The sequence below is a fragment of the Culicoides brevitarsis genome, chromosome 2, assembly GCF_036172545.1.
Source record: "Culicoides brevitarsis isolate CSIRO-B50_1 chromosome 2, AGI_CSIRO_Cbre_v1, whole genome shotgun sequence".
Lineage (NCBI taxonomy): Eukaryota > Metazoa > Arthropoda > Insecta > Diptera > Ceratopogonidae > Culicoides > Culicoides brevitarsis.
The window spans coordinates 5,033,609-5,058,676 of NC_087086.1; the positions used below are offsets into that span (position 1 = coordinate 5,033,609).

At 30.4% G+C, this 25,068-nt stretch overlaps 3 protein-coding genes across 3 annotated transcripts in view; 1 reads left to right on the plus strand and 2 right to left on the minus strand.

The window, feature by feature from the left end:
- Nucleotides 1-25,068, minus strand: part of LOC134832487 (U6 snRNA-associated Sm-like protein LSm4) — a 96,852-nt gene that overhangs the window by 30,179 nt on the left and 41,605 nt on the right. The gene's annotated exons all lie outside the window — the stretch shown is intronic.
- LOC134830687 (actin nucleation-promoting factor WASL) lies at nt 977-4,236 on the plus strand. Its single transcript, XM_063844242.1, has 3 exons — nt 977-1,388; nt 1,453-2,686; nt 3,540-4,236. Exons 2-3 carry the CDS (start codon nt 1,469-1,471, stop codon nt 3,960-3,962), a joined length of 1,641 nt encoding a protein of 546 aa, XP_063700312.1. The 5' UTR covers nt 977-1,388; nt 1,453-1,468; the 3' UTR covers nt 3,963-4,236.
- Nucleotides 13,940-24,579, minus strand: LOC134829589 (chromodomain-helicase-DNA-binding protein 1). Its single transcript, XM_063842745.1, has 7 exons — nt 24,160-24,579; nt 22,467-22,949; nt 19,271-21,302; nt 15,675-18,231; nt 15,448-15,612; nt 14,650-14,766; nt 13,940-14,587 (listed from the first exon to the last, which is right to left on the minus strand). Exons 1-7 carry the CDS (start codon nt 24,166-24,168, stop codon nt 14,317-14,319), a joined length of 5,634 nt encoding a protein of 1,877 aa, XP_063698815.1. The 5' UTR covers nt 24,169-24,579; the 3' UTR covers nt 13,940-14,316.

Sequence of the window (25,068 nt, forward strand, 5' to 3'; positions counted from 1 at the left end):
AAAAAATGTAAGTAAAAAAATTAAAAAATTAACATTTAAATTAAAAATTAATTAAATTAAATTGATAATTTTTTTTACAAAAAAATATAATTTTTTTTTTTAATTTTATTATTTTAATTTATTTTATTTTATTTTAAAATTATTTTATCATTTAAAAATTAATGTTAGGAAAATAAATATATAATAAATTAATTATTAAATTAATAATTTTAATTTTTATTAATTAACAAATAATTTTTCGACACAAATAGTTTATTTCAATTTAATTTATTTTTTTTTATTTTAAGTTGATAAATATTTAAAAAATAATAAAATAAAATTTATCTAATATATTATTCATAAATTTATCAATAAATCACGCAAAATGAGAACTATTGACACCTCATTTATCTTTTATTAACATAAAATCAACCCTATTTGTCAAAAATCAAAAATCTGCTCATCGTGAACTGGTTTTTAAGTAATAGTTATGATATCATCTTGAAAGTTGACACTTCTATCTAAAGAATCTTCAAGGCGATATGTCAATCTATCAAATTTATCAATCACAATTTGCGAAGATAATTTTTGAAAATTTTTAAATTTATTTCTTAAATTAATTTTTAAATTAATTTCTTTAATTAATTTATTTAAAATTTTTAATTAATTAAAAAAAAATATTTTTATTTACCTAAATTCATGAAAAAAAATTTAACGAACTCCTTACATCAAAAATTCAAACCCCCATGAAATCACCCTAATGCGCAATTCTCGATTTTCTTTCACACGAAAAAATTCACAACATCACACAAAATTCAACATTCATCTATTATTAGTACACTTTTTCATGTTAAATCGATAAGATATTGATTTCGCAAAAACTTTTATTCATTTTTTCACCAAATTTCAATTGTTCAAGTGCATTTTACTCCTTCACAAAACATCGTCTCGCGTTTTTTCTGTCACATGGACAACCTCATCTGTCAAAAAGTGAACTTGAAAGATTTTGCCTGAACTCTGTGCGATGCAAAATAATTAAATTAAACGCTCCCAAAGTCTTTCTAACACGCGAAAAATACGTGATCCGCAGAGTTTCGCCGCTGCTCGATGCAAAGACATTCCGGAACGGCGGAAAAATTCGAGACAAATCGCGAAAATTGACTTGTAAAAAGTTACACCTACTACCAAGTATATCTAAAAACTCGTATCACAGCAAGAGTGTGTGTGTCGATGATAAATTCGTATTAAACGTGTAATGATCCCCTGTGAATAACTGAGAATGGAATGACGAAAAGTTTTTGGTGCGAATAGTTTTAATTAGGAAATTAGTGAGATTTTTATTATTTTTTCCTCGGCGCGCATCCGGATTTATTGCAAATTGGGGCAGTTCGTGGCAGCTAAAGTTCGTGGTAAGTAAAAAAAAAAATAAATTTTTGAGATAAGAAATGTAAATAGAAATTTTTTCGCTTACAGTTAGGCAGCAGAAACGATGACAGCTACAACGGGCAACGTTCGCTTATCGACGAGCAGCACGGGAAAGAGCGTAAAAGTGAACAGACCGAGTAAATTGTTGACGCGCGAGGAAAATGAGCAAGTATTTCAGTTGCTCGGCAATAAAAGACAAACGCAGGCGACAGCAGTTGTGCAACTTTTCTCGACAGAACCGCCCGCCCATTCGACATGGGTGAAACGACACACGGGCGTTTTGTGTTTCGTCAAGGATTCGTCGCGTCGCTCGTACTTCATGCAACTTTACTGCTTGAGCAGGAACGAACTCGTGTGGGAACACGAAGTTTACGAGCCCTTCATCATAAATCGCCCGCGTCAATATTTGCTCACGTTCGAGGGCCACGATCGCATTGTGTCCTTCAATTTTGCCTCGGAAGACGAGACATCGACGTATTTGCAAACGGTGCATAATTTAATTAGTAGTCGCATGCGGAAAAAAGAAGAACGTGCGAAACGGAGTGTCAAGCCAGCGAGACCGCCAAATCCCGTCGTTACGACAAATAACAACAACAACAACGATGTCAGCGATGGCGTTGTGCTGCGAAATAAGCCTGCGCTGCCCGCAATTCCCACAATTGACACTTCCATGCCCGCGAAAGACGCGAAAACGAACAAAAACGACAAACGAACAAAGAAAAAACTCACAAAAGCGGATATTGGGATGCCGACGGGCTTCAAGCATGTCACGCACGTTGGATGGAATTCCGAATCTGGCTTCAAGTTCGACGGAGAGGACGACGAAGCACTTAAACCGTTCTTAATTAAAGCCGGTGTGTCGGAGCAACAGTTGAAAGATCGCGAAACGAAGGCATTTATTTATGATTTTATCCAATCGAACAACGTTTTGGAAAGTATCAAGTCGGAGCAATTGTATTCGCCGCCGCCAGTCGAATTGCAGCAAAAACAGCAGCAGCAAGAAGAGGAAAAACAAGCTGTGCCGCCTGTGCCATCGAGAAATTCAGCGAAAATTGTGCCCCCGCCTCCCCCGTCGATACACACGAAGCAAGCGGTGAATCGAACAGCGCCCCCAGCACCGCCCGCAAGACATCAACCAGCTCCCAAAAGACCAAGTCCGCAGTTACAACAGGAATTTATCACGCATGAAAGGGTTCCTGATGCGATTCCGAAACCGCCGACGATTAGACTTCCTGATCCGCCCAAGAGACCTCCGCCAATTACGTCGACGATTCCTCCTCCGGTAAGTTTTTTCTTTAAAAAATTTCTTTTATTTCTTTAAAAAATCAAAAAAATATTTTTTTTTTGTCAATTTAAAAAAATATTTTAAAAATTCAAAATTGATTTTTCACAATCAAAAATTTAATTTTTTACTTGAAATTTAAATTAATTTTTTATGCATTTTTTTTTTTATTTAAAAATCGACTCAATTTAAAAAATTATTTTTAAATAAAAATAATTAAAAAAAAAATTGTAAATTAAATAATTTAATTTTTTATTTAAAAAAAAAATATAAAAATTAAAATATAAATTTAAAAAAAAATAAAAGCTTGAAAAAAAATTTTTTTTTTTATATTTTAAATTATTTTTTTTAATGAAAAATTGAGATTAAAAATGCTATTATAATTTTATAAAAAAAAATGAAATCAAACAAATTTCAAAAATAAATAAAGAATTTAACTAAATTATTTAAAATTATTTTTTCAAGATAAAAATTAATATTTCAAACAAAAATTATTATTTTTTATAATTTTCAAATTTTAATTTTTTTTTTAATTTAAAAAATTAACGATTTTAATAAAAAATTTAAAAAAATCATTTTTATTAAGAAAAAAAATAATTGAAAGAAACCAAATTATTACTAAATTTTTTAATGAAATTATAAGATCAAAAATAATTTTCAAGTTGAAAATTAATGAAAATTAAATTTTAAATTAAAAACATTACTTTTTTCAATTTAATTTTTTTTAATTAAAAATATAATAATTTTAATGAAAAATTAAATTTTTAATTTTTTTTTTAATACAAAAAATAATTTTCTTATTAAACAAATGAATATTTCTAATTAAAAATTTAATTTAAAATTATTTTTTTAGCCTCCTCCTCCCCCAATTACCATCCAGAGTCCCATCTCGCAACCAAGCAGCAATAAAACATCACCAATTAACAGCGGCAATGCTGGAGCAAATCTTCCCGCAATCACAGATGACCGCTCTGCCTTAATGGAAAGCATACGAAAAGGGACCAAACTGCGGAAAGTCGATCAAATTTCCGTGGGAAGCAGCGGAAGCGGAGACGCTCGCACCGAATTGCTCAACGAAATACGACACGGCACGACATTGAGACCTGCGGAAGAGCGTGTTCTCTCCAATAGACTAAGCAATGACGAAGCGGCGCCCACAGACGCACTCGCTTTGGCTCTGAGACGTGCGCTGGAGCAACGAAAGGGCGCCATTCAATCCGACTCGGATGACGACAGTAGCGAAAGTTTTGACAATGATAACGAATGGGACGATTAAAGCGACAAATAATAAGTAATAAAAGGTAGCAACTCATTAAATTATAAAAAAAAATAATTAATAATATCTCCTCGACTATAACTCGAATATATCGTAAATACCTAATAATAAATTAAAGCAAGAAACTTTATCATGTTACATATTATATAGATACTGAAGTTTAATCAAAAGTAATTTTATTATTTGTTATTAATTAATAATAATATTAAACATTAAAAAATGCTGTTGCATAGTTCTCCATTCTTCTCCTTTTTTTTGAAGCTCAATCTATTTCTATAGTGCCAAAAACGAGAATTTTAGTGAACGCATTTAGGAAATAGATCCTTCTCGATTAATAATTCTATAAGTTGAATTCAATAATATATCATAAATATAGAAAAAATTAAATTGTAGTTTTATTCAATTTTAACAAAAGGTTCAGATTTTTTAATTTTTTCCTTAAAATATCAATTTTTCTTGAGAATTTCCAAAAGTTAATTTAAGGTAAATATTTTTTGTTTTATTTATTTTTTTAATTAAAAAAAAAATTGTCCCGAAAATACAATTTTTTTACATTTTGAGATTTTTTAATTTTTTTTTTTGTTTTTAATTTATTTTTGATATGAAATTTTTTCCTTCAGTTTGTATTAAAAAAAATTAAAAATTATAAAAAGAAATAATTTAAATTTTTTTTTTTTTTTTTGAAAAATTAATAAAAAAAAAATAGAAAAAGTAGTCGTCGAAAGAACGACTTACTATACCGCATTTATTACATACCTACTCTTTATTGTATCCCCAAGTTCACATTTTCGTACTCTTCATGGCCCTTTTCAACCAACTTTTGATGGGTTTCAAAGCTACAAGATGGTATTCCATACACGGTTTTTTCAAAGCTACAAAATTGAATAAATATTCATTCTAAAGTTGATTTTCATTGATATCTGATCGATTTTTGATGAAATAAAAAAAAGTACGATTTTATCATATGAGGAGCAAAAATCGTACTTTTTTTTTCAAGTCACTTTTCAACCAACTTTTGATGGGTTTCAAAGCTAAAAGTTAATAAATATTCATTCTAAAGTTGATTTTCATTGATATCTGATCGATTTTTGATGAAATAAAAAAAAGTACGATTTTATCATATGAGGAGCAAAAATCGTACTTTTTTTCTCAAGTCACTTTTCAACCAACTTTTGATGGGTTTCAAAGCTAAAAGTTAATAAATATTCATTCTAAAGTTGATTTTCATTGATATCTGATCGATTTTTGATGAAATAAAAAAAAGTACGATTTTATCATATGAGGAGCAAAAATCGTACTTTTTTTCTCAAGTCACTTTTCAACCAACTTTTGATGGGTTTCAAAGCTAAAAGTTAATAAATATTCATTCTAAAGTTGATTTTCATTGATATCTGATCGATTTTTGATGAAATAAAAAAAAGTACGATTTTATCATATGAGGAGCAAAAATCGTACTTTTTTTCTCAAGTCACTTTTCAACCAACTTTTGATGGGTTTCAAAGCTAAAAGTTAATAAATATTCATTCTAAAGTTGATTTTCATTGATATCTGATCGATTTTTGATGAAATAAAAAAAAGTACGATTTTATCATATGAGGAGCAAAAATCGTACTTTTTTTCTCAAGTCACTTTTCAACCAACTTTTGATGGGTTTCAAAGCTAAAAGTTAATAAATATTCATTCTAAAGTTGATTTTCATTGATATCTGATCGATTTTTGATGAAATAAAAAAAAGTACGATTTTATCATATGAGGAGCAAAAATCGTACTTTTTTTCTCAAGTCACTTTTCAACCAACTTTTGATGGGTTTCAAAGCTAAAAGTTAATAAATATTCATTCTAAAGTTGATTTCCATTGATATCTGATCGATTTTTGATGAAATAAAAAAAAGTACGATTTTATCATATGAGGAGCAAAAATCGTACTTTTTTTCTCAAGTCAATTTTCAACCAACTTTTGATGGGTTTCAAAGCTAAAAGTTAATAAATATTTACTCTAAAGTTGATTTCCATTGATATCTGATCGATTTTGATGAAATAAAAAAAAAAAATTGTGGCACAGCGTTACTGACAAGACGACAAGTCAAATTTAATACCGCATTTTTTCTTCGGAATGCGATAAAAAAAATTCACACAGAAAAGTATTTCTTCAAAAATTTCAAAAGATTTCGTAAATTTTGACGTTTTCATACGAAAAAAATAAATGACATTAAGTTTTTGTTAAAATCTCAAATTATTTATCAAAAATTTTAAATTTAATTGTAAAACGATGAAAAAATAGATATTTTTATAAAAAAATAATTTTAATTTAAAACTTTTAATTATTTAATTTTAATTTTTTTTTAATTGTTAATTTATTAAAATTTCTTTAATTTTTTTATTATGAAAAATTTTTCCCTCAACGAAGTCAAGTCAAAGTAAACGAACTCCAAATAACATTTAATAAAAAAAAATTCTTTTGTTTTCAAATTTCCTCATATCATGCTTTTGTGTAATTTTCTCACATAAATTACATATGCCATTCAAGTAAGTAAAACGAAATTTGAACTGTCTAAACATATTTTCTTACAAATAACAGAAATTTCTCCTTAACCGAACAACATTTGTTCAAATTATTGTCTACTCTGAGGTTTTTCGTTACAAAAAGCACTTGAATTACAAACCAAAAGTATCTTTTTTAAAGGAAACCTTCCTCAAGAGACTCGTAAATTCCAACGATTATTGAAGCAAATAATTGTAAAATTGCATTTCAGGTAAGAAACTAACAATTTCCTTTTTAAAAAGAAGAAAATCCCCAAAGACTTCCATAAAAATAATTTTTAATCAATTTTCTTACCCTTCAACGTAGGTTTGCCCATTACTCGGCGGTTCTCGTTTACTTTTCGGTATCGTGGTCGACAACTCGAGAAAATCGCGTTTAATTAAACTCAGAGTACTGCGTTTGTTCGACATTTTCACGCCCGATCCAATTCGCCGCAACAATGGAACTGACACCGAAAAATTGGTAAATTTAATGGAAAAGCCGTAAAATTTCGCAGCAACACCTTTTCACGACGACGACGACGAGCTGTGAACAGACTACTTTGCTTGAGTGGCATTTAAATCATCCTTTTTTTGCCGTAATATTTCTTTTTTTTTCTTTTACACTCGATTGTCTGTCTTGAAGTTCTTTTAAGGGACGATCGCATGTATTCCTCGACGTATTTAAAAGAAAATGCGATAAAAAAAAGTTACACATTTCCTCACGAAAGGCATGTGACGATGATACGAAAAAAATAACTTTTGCATGATTTACGGAAAGAAACAAAAAAAAAAAACTAAATTGATACCTAATAAACAATCAAGTGTGTTTTGTATAATGGGAAAAAGTTTTGTTTCTAACAATCTAAATGGATATATCGTTACTCTATTACTTGGAAATCGATTGGGTGTCTAACAGCAAACACAAATTTGCAATATTTGAAGGTTGGAGTGGCGTTTGGCGTGTGTTGGAAATTAGGCAGAACTAATTCAAAACTTGATTTGGATTAAAAAAATTTTTCTTTAAAAATATTTAAAAAATAAATAAATAAAAAATAATTTTTTTCGTATTAAAAAAAATAAATTAAAAAAAAATTATTAAAAAATATAAAATAATTAAATAAAAAAAAATAAATAAATAATAATTATTTTTCAAATTAAAAAAAAAAAAATAAAAAATTAAAAAAAAATAATAAAAAATTAAAAAAAAAAATAAAATAAAATAAAAAAAAAATAAAATAAAATAAAAAAAAAAATTAAATAATTTTTTAACAATTTTTTTTAAATATTTTTTTTTTCATTTTTATCAAAAAATGTTTCTCGAAGGTCCTTTCCAACAACTTGACACTGAAATCCAGCTAAAAAAATATTCCACAAAAATAGATTTATGTCAATAACCTATGCTAATAAATTTCCAGTTGAATATCGAAATGACAAAGAGACACGTTATGCACGACATTGTTGACTAAATATGAGTCACGCTTACATTTCTACTTGACTTTTGATCATGAAACACTTCATTGTCATCAAGCAAGCGACAAATGATGAGCTTTAATTACGTGAATTGAAAATATAAACAGCTGTCGACGCATCTGGACAAATTCAAGAAATGCGATTCAATGGAATTCTTTTTGATAAAAAAATCGGATTTATAAAGGTTTGAGTAAATAAGTCGATAAGAGAGATGCTTTATTGAGGATTAATACGGATTAGCTATCGTTTCATTTAATTACTTATTGATTGGAGTTTTATGTGATATTAACAGGTAAGAAGATTACATCAGAGATTTTTTAAGTAATTTTTGTTCATTAAAAGGATTTTTTAACTTTTAAAATATTAATAATAAATTTTAAAAGAATTTATTAATTTTGTCAGAAAAAAATATCAGAAATATGAAAAATTCTTTAAAAAATGGAAATTTTGATTAAAAAAAATCAAATTGAGACATTTGTACATCAAGTTTAAGAATTTTGAAAAATTTTATAAATAAGAAATTTTAACTTTTAAAAACAGATTTAAAAAAAAAATTATTAATAATAATTTCTTTTTTTTTAAATTAAAATTAAATTAAATTTATTATTTTTTTTTCGAAATTCTTAAACTTAATAGACAAATATGTAGATTTATATGTAGATTTATAAATAACTCTTCAGAAAATTTTTCAAACAAAAAAAAAATTTTAAAGAATAGAGGAAAATTTTAAATATTTCTTCAAATTATATTATTCTTAAAAATATAAAAAAATATTTGGGAGTTCTTCCTTTATTTTTTTTTAAATTAGGAATTATTTTAACATTTTTAACCAATTTAAAAAAAAAATTAATCAATAAAAACATAGAAAAAATTCGGTTCATATTAGAAATTTTTTTTAATTTTTAAATTTCAAAATTTCTTTATTTTTGAATGTTATTTATTGAAAATAAAAATAAATAAAATTGTTATTTCGTTTTTCAAATTTTATTAATTCTCTTATTTAATTTCAAGTAAAATATTTATAAAACGAAATTCATAAAAAAAATATTTGAAAATTAAGAAAATATCAAATTTTAATAGAAATTTTTATTTCAAAAAAATTTTTTTCGCACTTGTAAAAAAATTCAAGAATTTCTTACATTTTAGATACTCGATAAAAGATATCGATCAAAAAAATTCTCAAAGAATCATTTAGACGAAAATCAAAAACAGCTTTAACAATTCATGAATCTTACATCAAATTCATTCACAAGGAAACGCCTTGTATTTAACGTTTATTCCTTTTCAGTAAACTTTTCCTTTAACGATATTTTAACTTTTATAGCCCACCTGTTGTTCCTTCATTATCAAATCCAAATATCTAATCTGTATCAAAAACTTCCCTAATTGAAATTTCTTTTCTTTTCACTTCATTATCTTGATTTTCATTGTCATGCAATCACTCATCATTTTTTTTTTCAATATTTTTTTTGAGACATCTTTTGTTGAGAATTTCAAAGAAACTTGAACAAAAGTTATTTTTTTTTTCAAGCTTTTTCACAACAAACTAAGCTCTCTCACTGTTATACGATTTCTTTCCTTATTTTTTTATTTTTGAACGATATAACACGAAATTCATTCATAAAAATTTTCTTTTTTGTAGTATTAAAAAAGACAAAAAAATTTTCTTTGTGCATGTTGTGTCGTTAACGTCGCTTCAAGTAAACAAAAATGTTACATTTTTGAGCATTTATATAGTTCAGTGTTGTTATTGTTACTTCCTGTTGCTTTTCTTTGCACATATATCACTTACTTTTTAGGCAACAAGAATTTAGGTTGCGTGCTTTTAAATAATGACACTCAAATTAAATTATTTTTCATTTTTTTCTTCGTTTGATGCACCTTTCTGTGAATTTTTGCACTTTACTTACCTCAAGTCGTATTGCGGGCCCGTATATTCGTGAGCTGATGGAACTGCTAATTCTTTGTAAATCTTCTCGTCGACTTGTTTTCTGTACTCTTCGTCTTTCACCATTTTTCGTGTGATAATTTTATGAACAATTCTTCGTTTGCGCTTTTTCTTGCGTTTTCGTCTTCCGTCTTCGTCGTACAAATCTTGCTCCGTTAATTTTTTGCGATTATTTTTTTCTTCGTCTTCCTCCCGAAAATGATTAAAATCGGATAATGTTGGTTCAAGTCCGACGTTGAAACCGTCATCGATGTGACTAAAGTTGTAACGAAAGCGCGGTTGTTGTGCAAACAAATTTCAAATATTATGGCACGACACAACGAAGGGAGGGAAAATGTGGGACACGTCAATTACAAAGAATGATTTTTGTGTGTCAGTCAAGCGGGAATGAATGCGTTTTATTGTGGCAAAAATATCGTTAAACATTTATGGATTTATTTTTTGTTCGATATGGAGACGCCTTGTCATTTATTCCCGAAGGACTTGAATAAAAAATCAAAAATACCTCGTACTATGCCCACTTCTTAAAGCGGGAAGAGCTAACATGAATTTTCCCATTCCATCGCTGAAACTACTTTTCGCAGCAGCTCTCTTCCGTTCGCGACCAATGAGATTTTCTAAAGTGCCCCAGAACCCATGAGGGTTCATATCGAGACGATCTTTCTCCTCTTCCTCCTTTTTCTTCTTCAACAAAGCAATTCTTGCCAACATTTTCACTCAGTTGTCACAAATTAATTAAAAAATTTAATTTCCGAAGGAATCGCGAAAAAATTACGAACTGTAACGCCCGAACACTCAAGCCAAAGTAACTTGCAGTCACTTTACAAATCTCCGCTAAACGCAAAAACGAAAAATATTTCCAACGAATAAAAAAAAAAGTTTTATTTATTTTTGTAACATTTACATAAACAACATTAATGCTTGTATGCTCTCTTGTTAAGGAGACTTGTAACAACACAATTCCATGCAACTTCTTTGTTTTTTTTTTCTATATTTTTGTTTAACATGTATCACCATCATAAAGACAATGCAAGCAATGGGTAATAAATTTTCCCTTCGCATAACAAGAATCAAGTTAACTCGTGTGTTTTTACTCAACTGTGTAAGTATTTTGTCGACATATCAATCATATTTTACTAATCTGACTCTTTTATTTCATTTCTTTTCAGAATTCTTGTTGCATGCGTTGTTACAATATCATTATCCTTGTTGCGAGATATTGACTTTGTGATAAAAACTTTAGGCTTTAGCTGATATGTGACATGTGAGGTTCAAAAAAATCGTTGACGAACTGAAGCAAGGGTTAAGGGACATCCGAGTTGAACACTTGATGGATCCGTGACACGCTATTTTGCAATTTAGTTTGACTCGAAGACAAAAGAGTGAAAGTACAAAGCAAGAATTGCCAAAGTATGTTGTCGATTAATCGCACCAATTGATTAAAGAGTTGTGAATTTATGTTCCTGCTTTCGGGTGACTTGCCAATAATTGACTGATAATCAGATTAATTTTCGTACATCGAGGTGCTCGTAATATTTTCTTGAATGATGATATTGCCAAGGTGTTGTTAAAAAGGTAATACAGTGTAACGCGGTTTGAGTTCGAGGGTTGGTATGGCGAGAGATTTTGTCGTTTAATTTAAGGAGGTAAGTGTGATTAATTTACTATTTAATTTTTTTTTTACTTGTTAAAAAATATTATTTGTTTCAGATATAATTTATTTCAGATGCAAAAAGGAAGTAAAATTTGTGAGTTAATTTTAAAAAATTTTTTAAATTTTCATAATTTGTCAATTTTTTTTTATTTTTTATTATTTTTTTTAACAGATTTAGTAGAAAAGGCACAAGGATCTTTAAAAAACGAAGTACAAATATTTTCTTATAATTTAGTATAAAAATAACAGAGAAGCCAACATTCAGACCAATCAGTCAATAGCTCAGTAAAGAAAACACTTTTCGTTTTTTAAAACCACGTCGTTAACAAATGAGGGAAAACATCTTCAAAAGGTCTTTCAAATGTTAACATCAACCAACAATTTCACATGCTTTAAAGCGCAGACTTCATCATTTCGTATTATGGATATCGTTCATTCATTTAACTCAAAAAAACAAACACATTAAGAAAAACTCCTGTATTCCCCATCCTTAAAGGCAAAAATACTTAGTCGAAGGCTGTTTCTTGATGTACATCTTGAAGTTAAAATTAGAAAAAGCAACATTGTATCAATATGCACAAAAAGTAATCTTAGGTCTTAAAAATTAATGGTAACAACTTTAACTTTAATATGTTTACTCTACTTTACGCAAAAGTCGTCACAGAAATGATACTATTGAGCAGAATTGCATATTGTCAGTAACAAATGATCGGTGTAAGATTTGTCGAACTTCGTATTTTCAAAAGAAAGCAATAATATTCGTTTGTACGAATAAATCTCATAAATCACATAGAATATAAAATTTTGAGCCCCTTTAAGTTTAATTTACTCAAAAGTTAATTTTGCTTAAAACCACTCATCGCTCAACCCTCCGCGAAATCTTCTCAAAGGGGTAATACGCAAAAAACCTTTTTGCAAATTTCGACTCATCCGTGTTTAAATGCTCTGTATCCTTGTTAGGCATTTTATTAACATAAATGAGCAACAATAAAACGGTAATTGGAAAACTTTTTCAATGAATTTGTTTTGTTTGTTGGTATGTTGATGATCAGGCAATTGCGCTTAATGTTGTCAAGTTACGCCTTCTCAAGCAAATGTCGTGTTTCGAACACCTTAAAAAGTAAACTGTTAAGCAACACAATAAAAGGAAAAAAAAAACAAAGATACAGGAAGGAAGGTGTGAAGGTGTTTTTAACCTTGAAACCTGTAAAATATTTTCAGATGATTCGAATTTGAAATGTTTTTCCGTAACACGAAAAATTCTATAACAAACCAGTTAGTAGACAAATATCGATTTTGTGTTCAAATACTATTCACACCTCGCGAAATATTTAAAAAATCAATAAATTGCATTTTACACGAACGTATGTTACACAAGAATCAATATCGAAGAGTTTTATAGAAATATTTTCAATACTCACGCATAAGTGATGGTATCCTTTTCCCACCATTCTGTCTTATCCTCGATATTCAAATCATCTTCGACATTAAAGTCATCTTTGAATTTCTATTAAAATTCAAATTAATTCAAGTCAAGTAAATTTTTTTTCTTGAACTTACCTTATTCCGTTTCAATCCAGTTTTAGCTTGAACTTTAGTCTTGCGTTTTTTAACGCGCGGCATTTTTCGGATCTAAACCATGCAATTAATTCAACCGCTCGATTAGAACTGAATTGAAATGGCCAAAAATTTTGTATTTTAATATTATTGGAATGAGAGAAATAAAAAAAATGTTTCGTTCAAATAAATATACTTTAAACAAACACTTTATAAAAACAATAGAAGTGCACATGCACAGCAAAGTCTATAAATAATTTGAATATTTTTTTTTTGTTATTTTGGCAGAAAGTATGATTATGAATGACAAGGATTTGAAAAGCTATTAAAGTGTTAGGTGTTTGTTTTTTTATATTTATTCAATTGAAGAGTTTTTTAAAAGTTTTAATGTCATTCTGAGAATTGTTTTTAAATTTTTTTTTTTTTATAATAAGAAAAATATTTTTTGAATTAAAAAAAAATATTTTTTTTTTCAAAAAAAAAAAAAAATGCACTTAATTTTTTTGAATTTTTAATGCAAGATAACCTTTTAAAATTTTTTATGAATTATTTTTTCGAAGGAAAATATTTCGTCACTACTTGAGTAAAAATCAAACAAAGGTCACTACGATCAAAAGTTTGACTTTGAACAGCAAAATTGTTGAAAAAAAACATTTTTTTTTATATTTTCTTTTGAAACTAGTTTTTTATTGATTTATTTTTCTTTTTTTTTAAATAATAAATTTTAATAATGATCTTTCGACATAATAATTAATTTAAATTAAATATCATTTTTGTGCCATAAAGCACTTAGAGCTACAGAAGACTTATCTATCTAAGGGATTTTCTGATTTATTTACACTTTTTTATACATTCGCTTCAAAAATAAAAAAGATTTAAAATAATCGGAAATTTTTTTTTGCTAACAAATATTTACAAAAAAATTATTAAAATTAATTCTTATTTATTTACAATCGGTATTCGATGAAAAATAATAATTTTTTTAAATTGAAACAAATTGATGTCTTTGAAATTTTGTTCCTATTTATAATTTCCTAATTTTTTTTGTTGAAATTTTCATGAAATATTAATTAAATTAAATTATTTAAGAGAAATTGAGTAAAAAAAAAGTTTTTTTCGCCAAATTTGGAATTCAGGAAAAAATAAAGAAAATTGTTTTTATAAGAAATGCGATCTTCCAACTTTTTTTTATGTCTATTTTTTTACGTATTTGTCGATGACGGTGGTCTTCGTTCACCGTACGAATCTCTTCTATCACGACTACTGCCTGTACTGCCTACGCTGCGTTCATCCATGTAATATTCTGCCGTTCCGTATTCGCGATCTCGCCAATCCAAGCTCGAACTTGGCGGAGGAGGCGCTGGCGCGTATCTCGAATCTCTTGCATAAGAATCTGCCGGAGGAGGATAATAGCCCGGAGCAATTGGATATGCTGGATAACCCGACATTGGGGGATGAGGCGGAGCATAACGACTGAAAAATTTAATTTTTTGTTTAGTTTTTGGATTTTTATGAGAAAAAGTTAGGGAAAGTACCTTCTCTTGTCAATTCTTCTACCGTCACGATCTCGTTCGCGATGATCGCGATCTCTTTCACGATGGTATCCGGAATGACTGCGATAACTGTCGTAACGATCTCGTTTGCTGTCGTATCTGGAATGAAAAATTTGAAAGTTTTTTTAGTTAAAATAATTTTTATTTGACAAGTTTGTGAAAATTTTTAAGAAAATTTAAATTTTTAGTCAATATTTGTCAAAGATTTTACTTTTTTTGTAAATTTTTTTGATAATAATTTTAAAAATTAGAAGAAAATATGAAATTTTTAATTTTTTTTTAGTTTGAAAATTAAAAAAAGAAAAAAAAATTCTGATTACAAATTCAAATTTAAAAAACCTTCCAATCAAAATTTTTTTGTTGAGAAAATTTTAAATTTTTTATAATATTCTGATCAAAAATTAATCTTTTAATAGAAAAAAATAATTGTTGCTAAAAATAATTTTTTTTTTATTAAAAATTAAAAATTCAAATAAAATTTTTTGTTTTAAATGAAAAATCACCCGAAATTTTTGCTTTTAAACTTTTTAAAAAAAAATTTAAATTAAAAAAAATTTTTAAAAAAAATTTTTTTTGCTAAAAAATAGACAAAAATTTTTTTTTAAAAAATTTTTTAAAATTTAAAAATTTTTGAAAGAATTAATTTTTTTATTTTAAATTTTTTAAAAATTTAATTTTTTTTTAAATTTGAAAAATTTTTTAATTTGTAAATTTTTAAAATTTTTTAATTTTATTTAAATTTTATAAAACCAAATATTAAAAAAAAAAATAAATTTTTACCTATCACGCGAACTCCATCGATCGCCATCCGCATAACTGCCCGTCGGAGGAACTCTCCCATCAGCAAAAAGCGGAGGAATGCGAGAAGCTGTTGCACTACTTGAACTCCGTGACGATCCCCGATAATCATCCCATTTCTTTCTTTCATCCTTATCACGATCTCTCCTAAAAAATTCAAAAAAAAATTATTTTTAACCAAAAATAATCCAAATTCATGAAAATTTTACCTGCTATCGCCATGCAACCTCTTATGCTCCTTCGACTCTTGCTCATAATCGCCATCTTCGAGTTTCCTCTTCACCCTCGAAACATCTTCTCTCGTCTCATCTCCTCCAAGTACGTGATCATGTTCCATGCTTCGACCCTTTTTCTTTCCCTCAGCATCCCTCTCATCCCGTTCCTTGTGATGTTTTTTCTTCTTTTCCTTCTTTTCTTTCTTCACGGAATTATTTCCGACGTCATTTGTCGCCTTCTGACTCGCATTTTCAGCTTTGTGATTTGGCGTCGTTGGTCCAGTTCCCGTTGGCGACGACAGCGATTCCTTTTTCAAGGCGTGTTTATAAAGTTTGAAGAGTTTTTTTGCATCGAATTCCGTGAAATTCGACACAAAATACCACAAATTGCTGCGCCATTCCTTAATTTGATCGGGATTTTTGTATTCTTTGAGACAATCGTTGATTTGGTTGCCGATACTCAAGAGACATTGTCGCGTATGTTGAACTTGCTCCGTTTGAGACAACTTGTGGTCAGGATTATCCAAAGCTTTTAAGGCTTTTTTCACGGGACGCATTTTCTCCTTGCATTCGTTGAAGATTTTCGGATCCAAATCGCCGAGAACGTTCAATGGCGTCGGATCGCTGTTCATCGTGATATGCAAAGGACCCACGTTTTTCTTGTTATTCTGTTTTTTATTCGTTTTTTCCTTCTTTTTGCGTTCTTTGGCATCCTTGGGACCATTTGACGTCTCATCGTGCGTCGTCGCATCGTGATTTTCGGATTTCGTGCGTTCCTTTTTGCCCTTTGCTTTTGTCTCTTCGCTCGAATCTGCTTCTTCTGTTGCTTCTACGATCGCTTTTGACTTGGCAACTGCCTCTTTTTTCGCTTTTCTCTGACGTTTACCAGCCTTATTCGCTTTTCCCTTCTTCAATTCGAGATTTTTCTTGATAATTTTCAACAAATATTCGGCTCTCGACTGCAAATGTTTGCCTTGAGGCTTTTTACTTTCCGTCGCATGCAAAATTTTATCCGATAAATGAAGCGATTGGTCCATTTTCATCGCTTCCCATGATCCCATGCCGTGTTGGTAGATGCCACAAAGCAATTTGGAGTCTTCTTCCGCGCCCCAATCGACATCGAAATTCGCGGGACGAGTTTTTATCTCGAGAACCCATTTAAGGCGTTCGTTCATGTCCGATGGCATTACTTCATCCAAGGGTTCAAGCTCTTCGACACATGACAAAAGGGTTTTTGCATTGAAGGAAACTCCCCCAAATTTGACAGAAAATGCTGCACGAGCTCCTTTTTTCTTCGCTTCGGGCCCATTTTGCGTTTCATTCTCCTTTGACTGTTCATCGATGAAGGATTGGCATCTCGCGATGAGCATTTCTCCAACTTTTCGAAGGTCAGCCAAAGTTTTTTCTTGTAATTCCGCGTCGCAGGCAATTTGTTCGAGACGTTTCAGTGGCGCGGGGAATTTTTTAAAGGCGCGAATGAATTTTCGAATTTCCGTGTCGGTAAAATTCGGGATTTTTTCCTTCATTGTGGGTCTTCCTCTTTTGCGTGGGCGATCATCGTCACTGCCGTCAGTCGCTTCGTAACTCTCGTCATCCATTTGTTGCTGTTTTCCCTTCTTTTTCTTCGCACTTCCGCCGGATTCGTCTAAATTATTTTCCTGCATCTGTTTCAAGGTCAAACGTCGCGGCGGGAGATACAAATCGCCCATTTCCTTGTTGCGTTCCTCTTCTTCGACAATTTTTCGGAAATTTTCGGGGATAATGTCATCCCAGTCTTTGGTGTCGTTTTCCTCGGGCTCCGTTTTCGCCGCTGGCACGTCTTTGTCTTCGTCAAATGCGAAGCTGGCAACTTTAAAAGCCGATAAAAGTTCGTCTCCCGGCATTTCTGGCGCCTCGTCGCGTGTTTCTGCCCTCCGCAAGATTTCATCAATATCACAAACGAGTTCGTCGCCTTCCCCGTCCTCGCCGTCGTCTTTGAACAACTCTTCCGCTCCAAATTTCAAAATGGCACTCAACTCGTCCTTGTTAAAGGGTTGCGTATTTGTCTGCCCATGCCCCTTGTCGAGCACAGTTTTTCCCGTCGTATCCATCCGTTGAATCACCAAATGATCTAAAACCATTTTTTTCTTCGCTCGTTCGACAATTTCTTCTTCGACGCTTCGTGCCGTGACCAAACGATAGATATTCACCTGATTTTTTTGTCCGATACGATGCGCTCTTGCCTGCGCCTGCAAATCGTTCTGCGGATTCCAATCGGAGTCGAAAATGATCACAGTATCTGCTGTTGCGAGATTAATTCCCAAGCCGCCAGCACGTGTTGAAAGCAAAAAGCAAAAATCGGTAGAGCCTTCGGCGTTGAAATGATCTAAAGCTTGTTTGCGGATTTCGCCTTTGATGCTGCCGTCAAGTCGTTGGAAGGGAAAATGGCGTTTTTGGAGGTACTCGGAGAGGATGTCGAGCATGCGGACCATTTGGGAGAAGATGAGTACGCGATGACCCGTTTCGCGAAGTCTGACCAGCAGTTTGTCGAGTAACACAAGTTTACCGGAGCCTGAAATAGTTAAAAAAAATGATTAATTTTTTAGGTTTTAATATACAAAAAAAAAAAATTAAATAAAATTTTAAGAAAAAAATTGCTTTTCTTTGCATCTTAATTTTAAAAATTTATTAAATTTACTTAGATATTTTAATTTTAAAAAAATAAATTTTTTGAATATCTTCATTAAAAAAATTATTTATTTTTTTAAATTTTCATTGAATTTAAAAATTTAAATTCTTAAAGAAAATAAAAAAATTAAATTTTATTGAAAATTAAATATTAAAAATTTTTAAAAAGTTTAAAATTAAAAAAAAAAATTTTTTAATTTATTTTAAAAATTTTCAATAATTTTTCTAATTTTCTAAAAATTTAATTTAATTTTTCTTTAAATTTTTTTTAAATTTTAAACTTAATGAATATTTTTTTAAAAAAAAAAAATTAAAAATTTAAAAACTAAAATTTTAATTTTTAATTTTTTTTTCTCAAAAAAATTTTATCAAAAAATTTTTTTCATTCAAAAAAATTTTATTGCAAAATTTTAAAAATTTATGAAAATATTAATTTTTTTTTTAATTTTTGCAAAGTTTTAACAAAATTATTGATTTTTTAAAAAAAATAAACATGAAAAAATAAAATTGAAATGAAATTTTTATTCTTCAATCTTGAATCTTAATTTGAGAAAAAATATTTATTTTTTTAAATTTTATTTAATGAAAATAAATAAAAAATATAAAATAAAATTTTCAAATTTTAATATTCAAAAAATTTCAATTAAAAAAATTTTTTTTTTCAAATAAATAAATATGATTGGATTTTAAAAATTTAACTTTTTTTGATTTTTTAAGAAAATTTTAATTATTATTTAAATTGAAACAATTTTTACGTTAAAAGTTACTGACAAAAAATATTAAACAATAAAATTTGTTAGAAATATTTGAAAAATATACTTTAATAATTTTTAAAAAACTTTTCAAAAAATTTAAGCTTTACGATATTTAAATTAAAAAAAAAAAAAAAAAAATAAAAAAAATATTAAATAATTTTTTCTTACCTTTTAACAATCTTTGTAGATGATCATCCTCCTGCTTCTGATCGGGATCATCATCCATGGGCTTTGTGAGTTGCGCATGATTACAGCATTTCTTCAGCTCAATCATGATATTCAAGAAAGTACTTGCCGACCCCTTCACTCCCTTCCGTAAGGCATTGAAATTTTTCGTTAAGATCCACTTGTAATACTGTCGTTGGATGGAAGTCATTTCCACGCGCAAAATCTGCTCAACTTTCGCCGGCAAACTCTTTTCGACATCTTTCTTCACTCTCCTCAGAATATACGGCTCCAACGCCTTATGCAGTCTCGTGTATCCCTTTTCCGTCGTACTCCCGTAATATCGCTCAAAATCATCCCATGACTCAAATTTATGCGGCATAATGAAATGAAGCAACGCCCACAGCTCTTTGAGGGAATTTTGCAACGGAGTTCCCGTAATTAGAAGTCTGTGACTCGTTTCAAACTCCTTCAGTGCCTTGTACAGAAGAGAATCGTCGTTTTTGAGACGATGCGCCTCGTCGACGAGTAACACAGCCCAACTTATGCATCCGAGGAACGTTTTGTCTTTCAACAAAATCTCGTATGTCGTCAGAATCGCATTGAATTTCAGTCTATTTGTGTTGTCGAAGCACCATTCGTGCTGTCGTAAAATCTCCCGACTCCCAACGTCGCCGAGGTATGTCACGACATTCATATTTGGAGCCCAAATTTGGAATTCCCGCTGCCATGCCGTCATCGTACTCAACGGAACGACGCACAAAAAGGGTCCGTGCAACGAATGAACGTTGTACAGATAGTACAGGAAGCTGATGGTTTGGATGGTTTTGCCGAGACCCATTTCGTCGGCGAGAATCACAGAATTGCCGCGACTCCACGAAAGACTCAGCCAATTCAAGCCATCCATTTGGTAATCACGCAGCGCTAATCCGCGATCGGATCCGAGGAAATCTGGCTGCTCCTCGAGCTTTTGAAACTTTGGTCTGTACTTGCCGATCGCCTTTGTAGGAGTTTTGGTGGAACTTTCACGTGCTTCAAATTCGGCAACTTTCGATTGCCAGTGCTTCAGAACGAGATTCGCGTCTTCCCACGTCGCTTCTGCATACGGCAACGACTCCCATTTACAAAAATAATCTATCGAGCCGTCTTCTTTGACCGTTTGGGCGATTATCCGATCGACGTTGTAGTAACTTTTAAGTAATTCTTGCTGCAATTCCTGCTGACATTCGAAATAATCGAGATCTTCGGGACCTGCAATTCGTTTCCACATGTCAATGTCCCGTTCGCGCTTGATATAATTCTCCAACTTCTTGATTCCCTTGACTTTTTGTTCGTTTAACGTCTCTTCCGTTTCCCACGTGTTGTGAATATGACTCCATCCCTTCCATTTTATCAGGTACTGAACTTCCGTATTTTCCTTGTCACGCTCATCGCATCCCTCATTCGGATCTCCGTGCTCATCTACTTGATACATTGTCGTACAACTGCCCGTCGCGCCCTTTTTCCCGATTCTCTTGCCCACAACGCGTTCAATTGTCTCCGATTTGTCGTCTTCCTGCACCGTTTCCTCGTCGTACTCGATTTCAACTAAATCCTCGCTATCCGTGGGCTCGTCTTCCGACGCTTCCTTATAACTAACGGCATTTTTCGTGCGGCGATTTACAGCGCGCGAATCCTCCTCCGACGAATAATGCTTTTGGCGATTGCGGTTGTTGTTTTGCGTGTTTGACGCGACTTTTCGGCGACCGCGTGCTGGGCGTTTGCGATTATTTCTACTCATCACGGATGAATTATCACTTGAGTTTTCGTCGCTTTCGTCGTCGTCGTCGTCTTCGTCGGAGGATTCGCTTTTCCATCGACTTCGGTTGGGTTTTCGCTTCTTCGAGGGTTGTTGCACGTTGTTGCGCGGCGTCGAACTGCCCGAATTTGTGGAAGTTGCGGCATTTGCAGCTGCTCGGAGAGTTCCTGCGCGCATTTTACGCGCTGCCATTTGTTCTTGTTTTCGTTTGAGGCGACGAACGGCGAGATCTTCCTCCTAAAAATACGAAAAAAACATAAAAAAAATAGAAAATAATTCTAAAAATTTAGAAAATAATTTTTTAATTTGAAAAAAAATTAAACGTAATTTTAATGAGCATTTGAAAAATAATTAATACCTAATCATTTTAATTTTAAATATTAATTATTTTTTTAAAACTTCTTTAATTTTTAAACATTTTTTTTTTGGTCAAAAATTTATAAATAATTTTTTTTTCTTTTATTTTTTTCAGCTTTTTTATGAGAAATAAAATTTGAAAAAATATTTGAATTTAAAAATATAAAATTAACGACCTTTTTTCATGAAAATCATAATTTAAAAAAAATTTTTTTATAAAAAAAAATTTAAATATTTTTTTTTAATTAAATTATTTTTTTACAAGATGCTAAAATTAACTAAAATTTGAAAAAATTATTATTTAAAAAAAAAATCAAATAATTATTTTTTAAACTAAAAATTTATAAATAATTTTTTTTTTTGAAAATCAATTTTTTAAAAGGGATTTAATAATAATTTTTTTTTTGTGAGAAAACATTAAATATTAATAATTTTATCAATAATTTTGATTATTAATTTTAATTTGAAGAATTTATATTTTTAGAGAAAAACATTTGAAAAAATTTTTAAATAATTAAAAATTAATTTACAAACATTTTAAATTTATAAATAATTTTTTTAAGCAAAGCAAAATAAAACTCATTTTCCATAAGAAAAAAATTAAACCATTTTTTATGAGAAATAAAATAAAAAAAATTAAAATTATTTTTTGAGAAATTAAAAATTTTTTTTTATGAGAAAATAAAATTAATTAAAAATTGAAAAATTATTATTTTAGGAAAAAAAAAATTTTTTTTTAGGGCTAAAATTTTTGACTGATCATTTTATGCAAAGCAAAATGAAAAATTAAAAGCAATAAAAAATAAATCAGAAATAATAATTATTTTTTCAAAACGAAATTTTAAAAACTATTTTTTATGAAAAGCAAAATTAAAAATTTTTTTTTATAAAAATATAAATTAAATGAGAAAAATATTAAAATAATTAATTTTCGTTGTGAAAAGTTATTTTTTATCAGATCAAAAAAAAAATTGAAAAATTTTTAAAATAAAAAAAATAATTTAAAACTAATTTTTTAAAATGAAAAAAATAAAAAAAACTTACATCATCAGGACTACTTTTCCCTCCGCTGTAAGGTTCAAATTCTGTTGCCGTCGTTTGTGCATGATTTCTCGTTTCCTCGTCATCAGACGAGTCACTGTTCCCTGCATCACTCGATTTGCTCGCATCGGATTCACTGCCGCTTTTGTACGTCGTGTGACTCGTGTCTTGCGTGGAATTTATGTCGACGCCATTTGTTGCGGTTTGCGGTTGCGTTTCGTTCCCATTTTCCTCTCCGCTATCCGAATGTTCGATGTTGCCCGAGGAATTGTGACTTTTGGATGATTTGGAGCTTTTGCTACTTTTGGAGCTTTTGCTGTCGTCATGATTTCCATGCGACTTGCGACTAGATTTATCATGATCGGATTCGGATCCCGATGAACTGCCGGATCCCGATTCGCTTTCCGACGACGATGAACTCTCGTCGCTTTTGCTATCACTGCTGGAATCATTGTCATGCTCTGAATCGCTGCTGTTGTGTTTTGACTAAAAGGAAAAATTGGAAAAAATTGTTAAAAATCTCAAAAATTGCTTAAAAAATTCATTAAAAATCCTTCTAAAAAGTTTTGGGAAAGGAAAAGTTGAATTTTGAAAATGTTTCTAAAGAATTTTAAATGAAGCTCAATAACGAAGGATATCAAATTCGGATATTGACACCCTAATTTATGCACTTTGACCTCGTAAAATGTTCAAAAATCGACTAAAATTCATTTAATGTTTAAATTTCTTTGAAAAAAACTTTTTTTAATCCTTTTAAAGCACTTTAGGCACTTTTTTAAATAAAATATTTTTCTTCAATTCACACTTGAGCTTCAGTAAATCCTTGTCAAGGTCCTTTTGGGTATCCTATAGCTCGAATTTTCCAAAATTTGTCCTAAAATTCCGCTAAAAATTCAATTTTTCTTCGTTAAATGTTCATAAAATGCCACGTGGCATTTTTTTCAGTAAATTATTGTCACAGATTTGCACAAAAAGGACAAAAAATCCTCGGGGAAGCTTTCAGATCCTCATAATCGTCTCAAGAACCATCCAACTGCTTGATTTTTCATCAAAAATTCCTTTGAAAAATTTTTTCTCAACTGCGTAGAAGATGGTTACATAACATTTTTCGCATCAAAAATGCAAGAAAAATCAGGAAAAAGCCTTAAAATGTTCCTTAGAACGATTCTGCCCGCCAAAATACCGGCTTTTGGGTGAAATTCTGCGAGAAGTTGAATGAAAAGTCCCGAATTTGGTCAAATGATGAAAGAAACTTGGGCTTAAATTTGATGAGGAGACACGAAATGAAGCAAATTACTGTTCAGCACAAAGAGCTTCCTTGAGAGCTGCTTTGGTATCGTTAGAATCCTTCTTTCTAATTGCACTGCCTTGGATATCGAGCCATTCCATCGCGATTCAAGAGACACGCGGATGTCGAATTTTCGTCTTTCCCGCGGGAGATGATGCCTAAAACTCGGAAGAAAATGAATCAGAAAACACTTGAGACGAAGCTGGGCCTTTAAAAGTCCCTTTTGGAGCTCAAATAAATGTAAACAAAGCATTTTCCATCCGTTTAGTTGGCATTTTCCGAGCACTTTGCCAAAGCACATGCCACGCCCAAGTCATTTTCGCGAGATCCAAAGTCGCCCAAACGTCGCCGAAACACTTTCCCATCCACTTTTGAGGGCTTTTCCGCCAAAAACGAGCTGAAAATTACCTGACTCATTGCGTCGAGTGATTCTCGTTTGGTTTCACTGCCAAATCAACGATCGGATTTTCCTTTTTCACCATAAATTGCACCGCGGCACTGCGTTGCTTGCACGCAAATTGCTTTTCCGTGGAAATTTTGACTTTTTCTTCGGTAAAATTCACTTTGAAATTCCGCACACAAAAATTTCCGTTCTTTCATTAACACGCCATCTTTTTTTCTCGTCTTTTTTACCCGATTTGTAGCGAATGTGTGTGTTGCGTTGACTTTTTGCAGGCAGATTATCTACATTTATTTGCGGATTTGCCGTAGATTTTTCACGAAATTTCACTTTAAGGGAGGCAAATTTACGTAAACAAGTGTTTTGTTGCCACTGATTTGTCGTTAAATTAATGGAAAATGTTCTCAGTGAATTTCGTTCTGTCCATGAACCAGTAACTCTGGCGGTCAACTTTGCGAACTAATGCGTTGACAGTGCGGAGTGAAATGTTATGAGGGATGGATTTTCGACGAGTTTGGTCGAATGTGAGATCGTTTTTTGAAAATTAAAAAAAAAATAATTTTGAAAAAAATTTAACATTTTTTTTATTTTAGCTTAATTTTAAAATAATTTGTTTTAAAATTTTATTTTTTAAATTTAATTTCATTATTTTAATATTTTTTTTACCGCATTTCGAAGAAAAAATGTGGTATTAAACTCGACTCGTCGAGTCGACGACATTTTTAATCATTTTACAACTCAAAACTGCCAAAAAATTGAAACTGAAAAAAAAATTTTTCTTTGACATAGTTTTGTTTTAAAAACTAAATCAAGAGCAAAAAAACTGTGTCAAAAACTGTGTCAAAGCAATTTTTGACAAATCTTGCTCCAAATGGATAAAAATTTCTCAGAGGGCTCTAATTTATCATTTTTAATCA

What these genes read in the sequence shown, in the direction of transcription:
- LOC134829589 (XM_063842745.1), bottom strand. An exon ending in TCTACAAAGATTGTTAAAAG is followed by an intron (nt 18,232 to 19,270) that starts GTAAGAAAAAAT and finishes TAACTATTTCAG; the next exon opens with GCTCCGGTAAACTTGTGTTA. An exon ending in AGAAGAATTGACAAGAGAAG is followed by an intron (nt 14,588 to 14,649) that starts GTACTTTCCCTA and finishes TAAATTTTTCAG; the next exon opens with TCGTTATGCTCCGCCTCATC.
- LOC134830687 (XM_063844242.1), top strand. Translation starts at nt 1,469, where the DNA reads ATGACAGCTACAACGGGCAACGTTCGCTTATCGACGAGCAGCACGGGA. An exon ending in CGTCGACGATTCCTCCTCCG is followed by an intron (nt 2,687 to 3,539) that starts GTAAGTTTTTTC and finishes TTATTTTTTTAG; the next exon opens with CCTCCTCCTCCCCCAATTAC.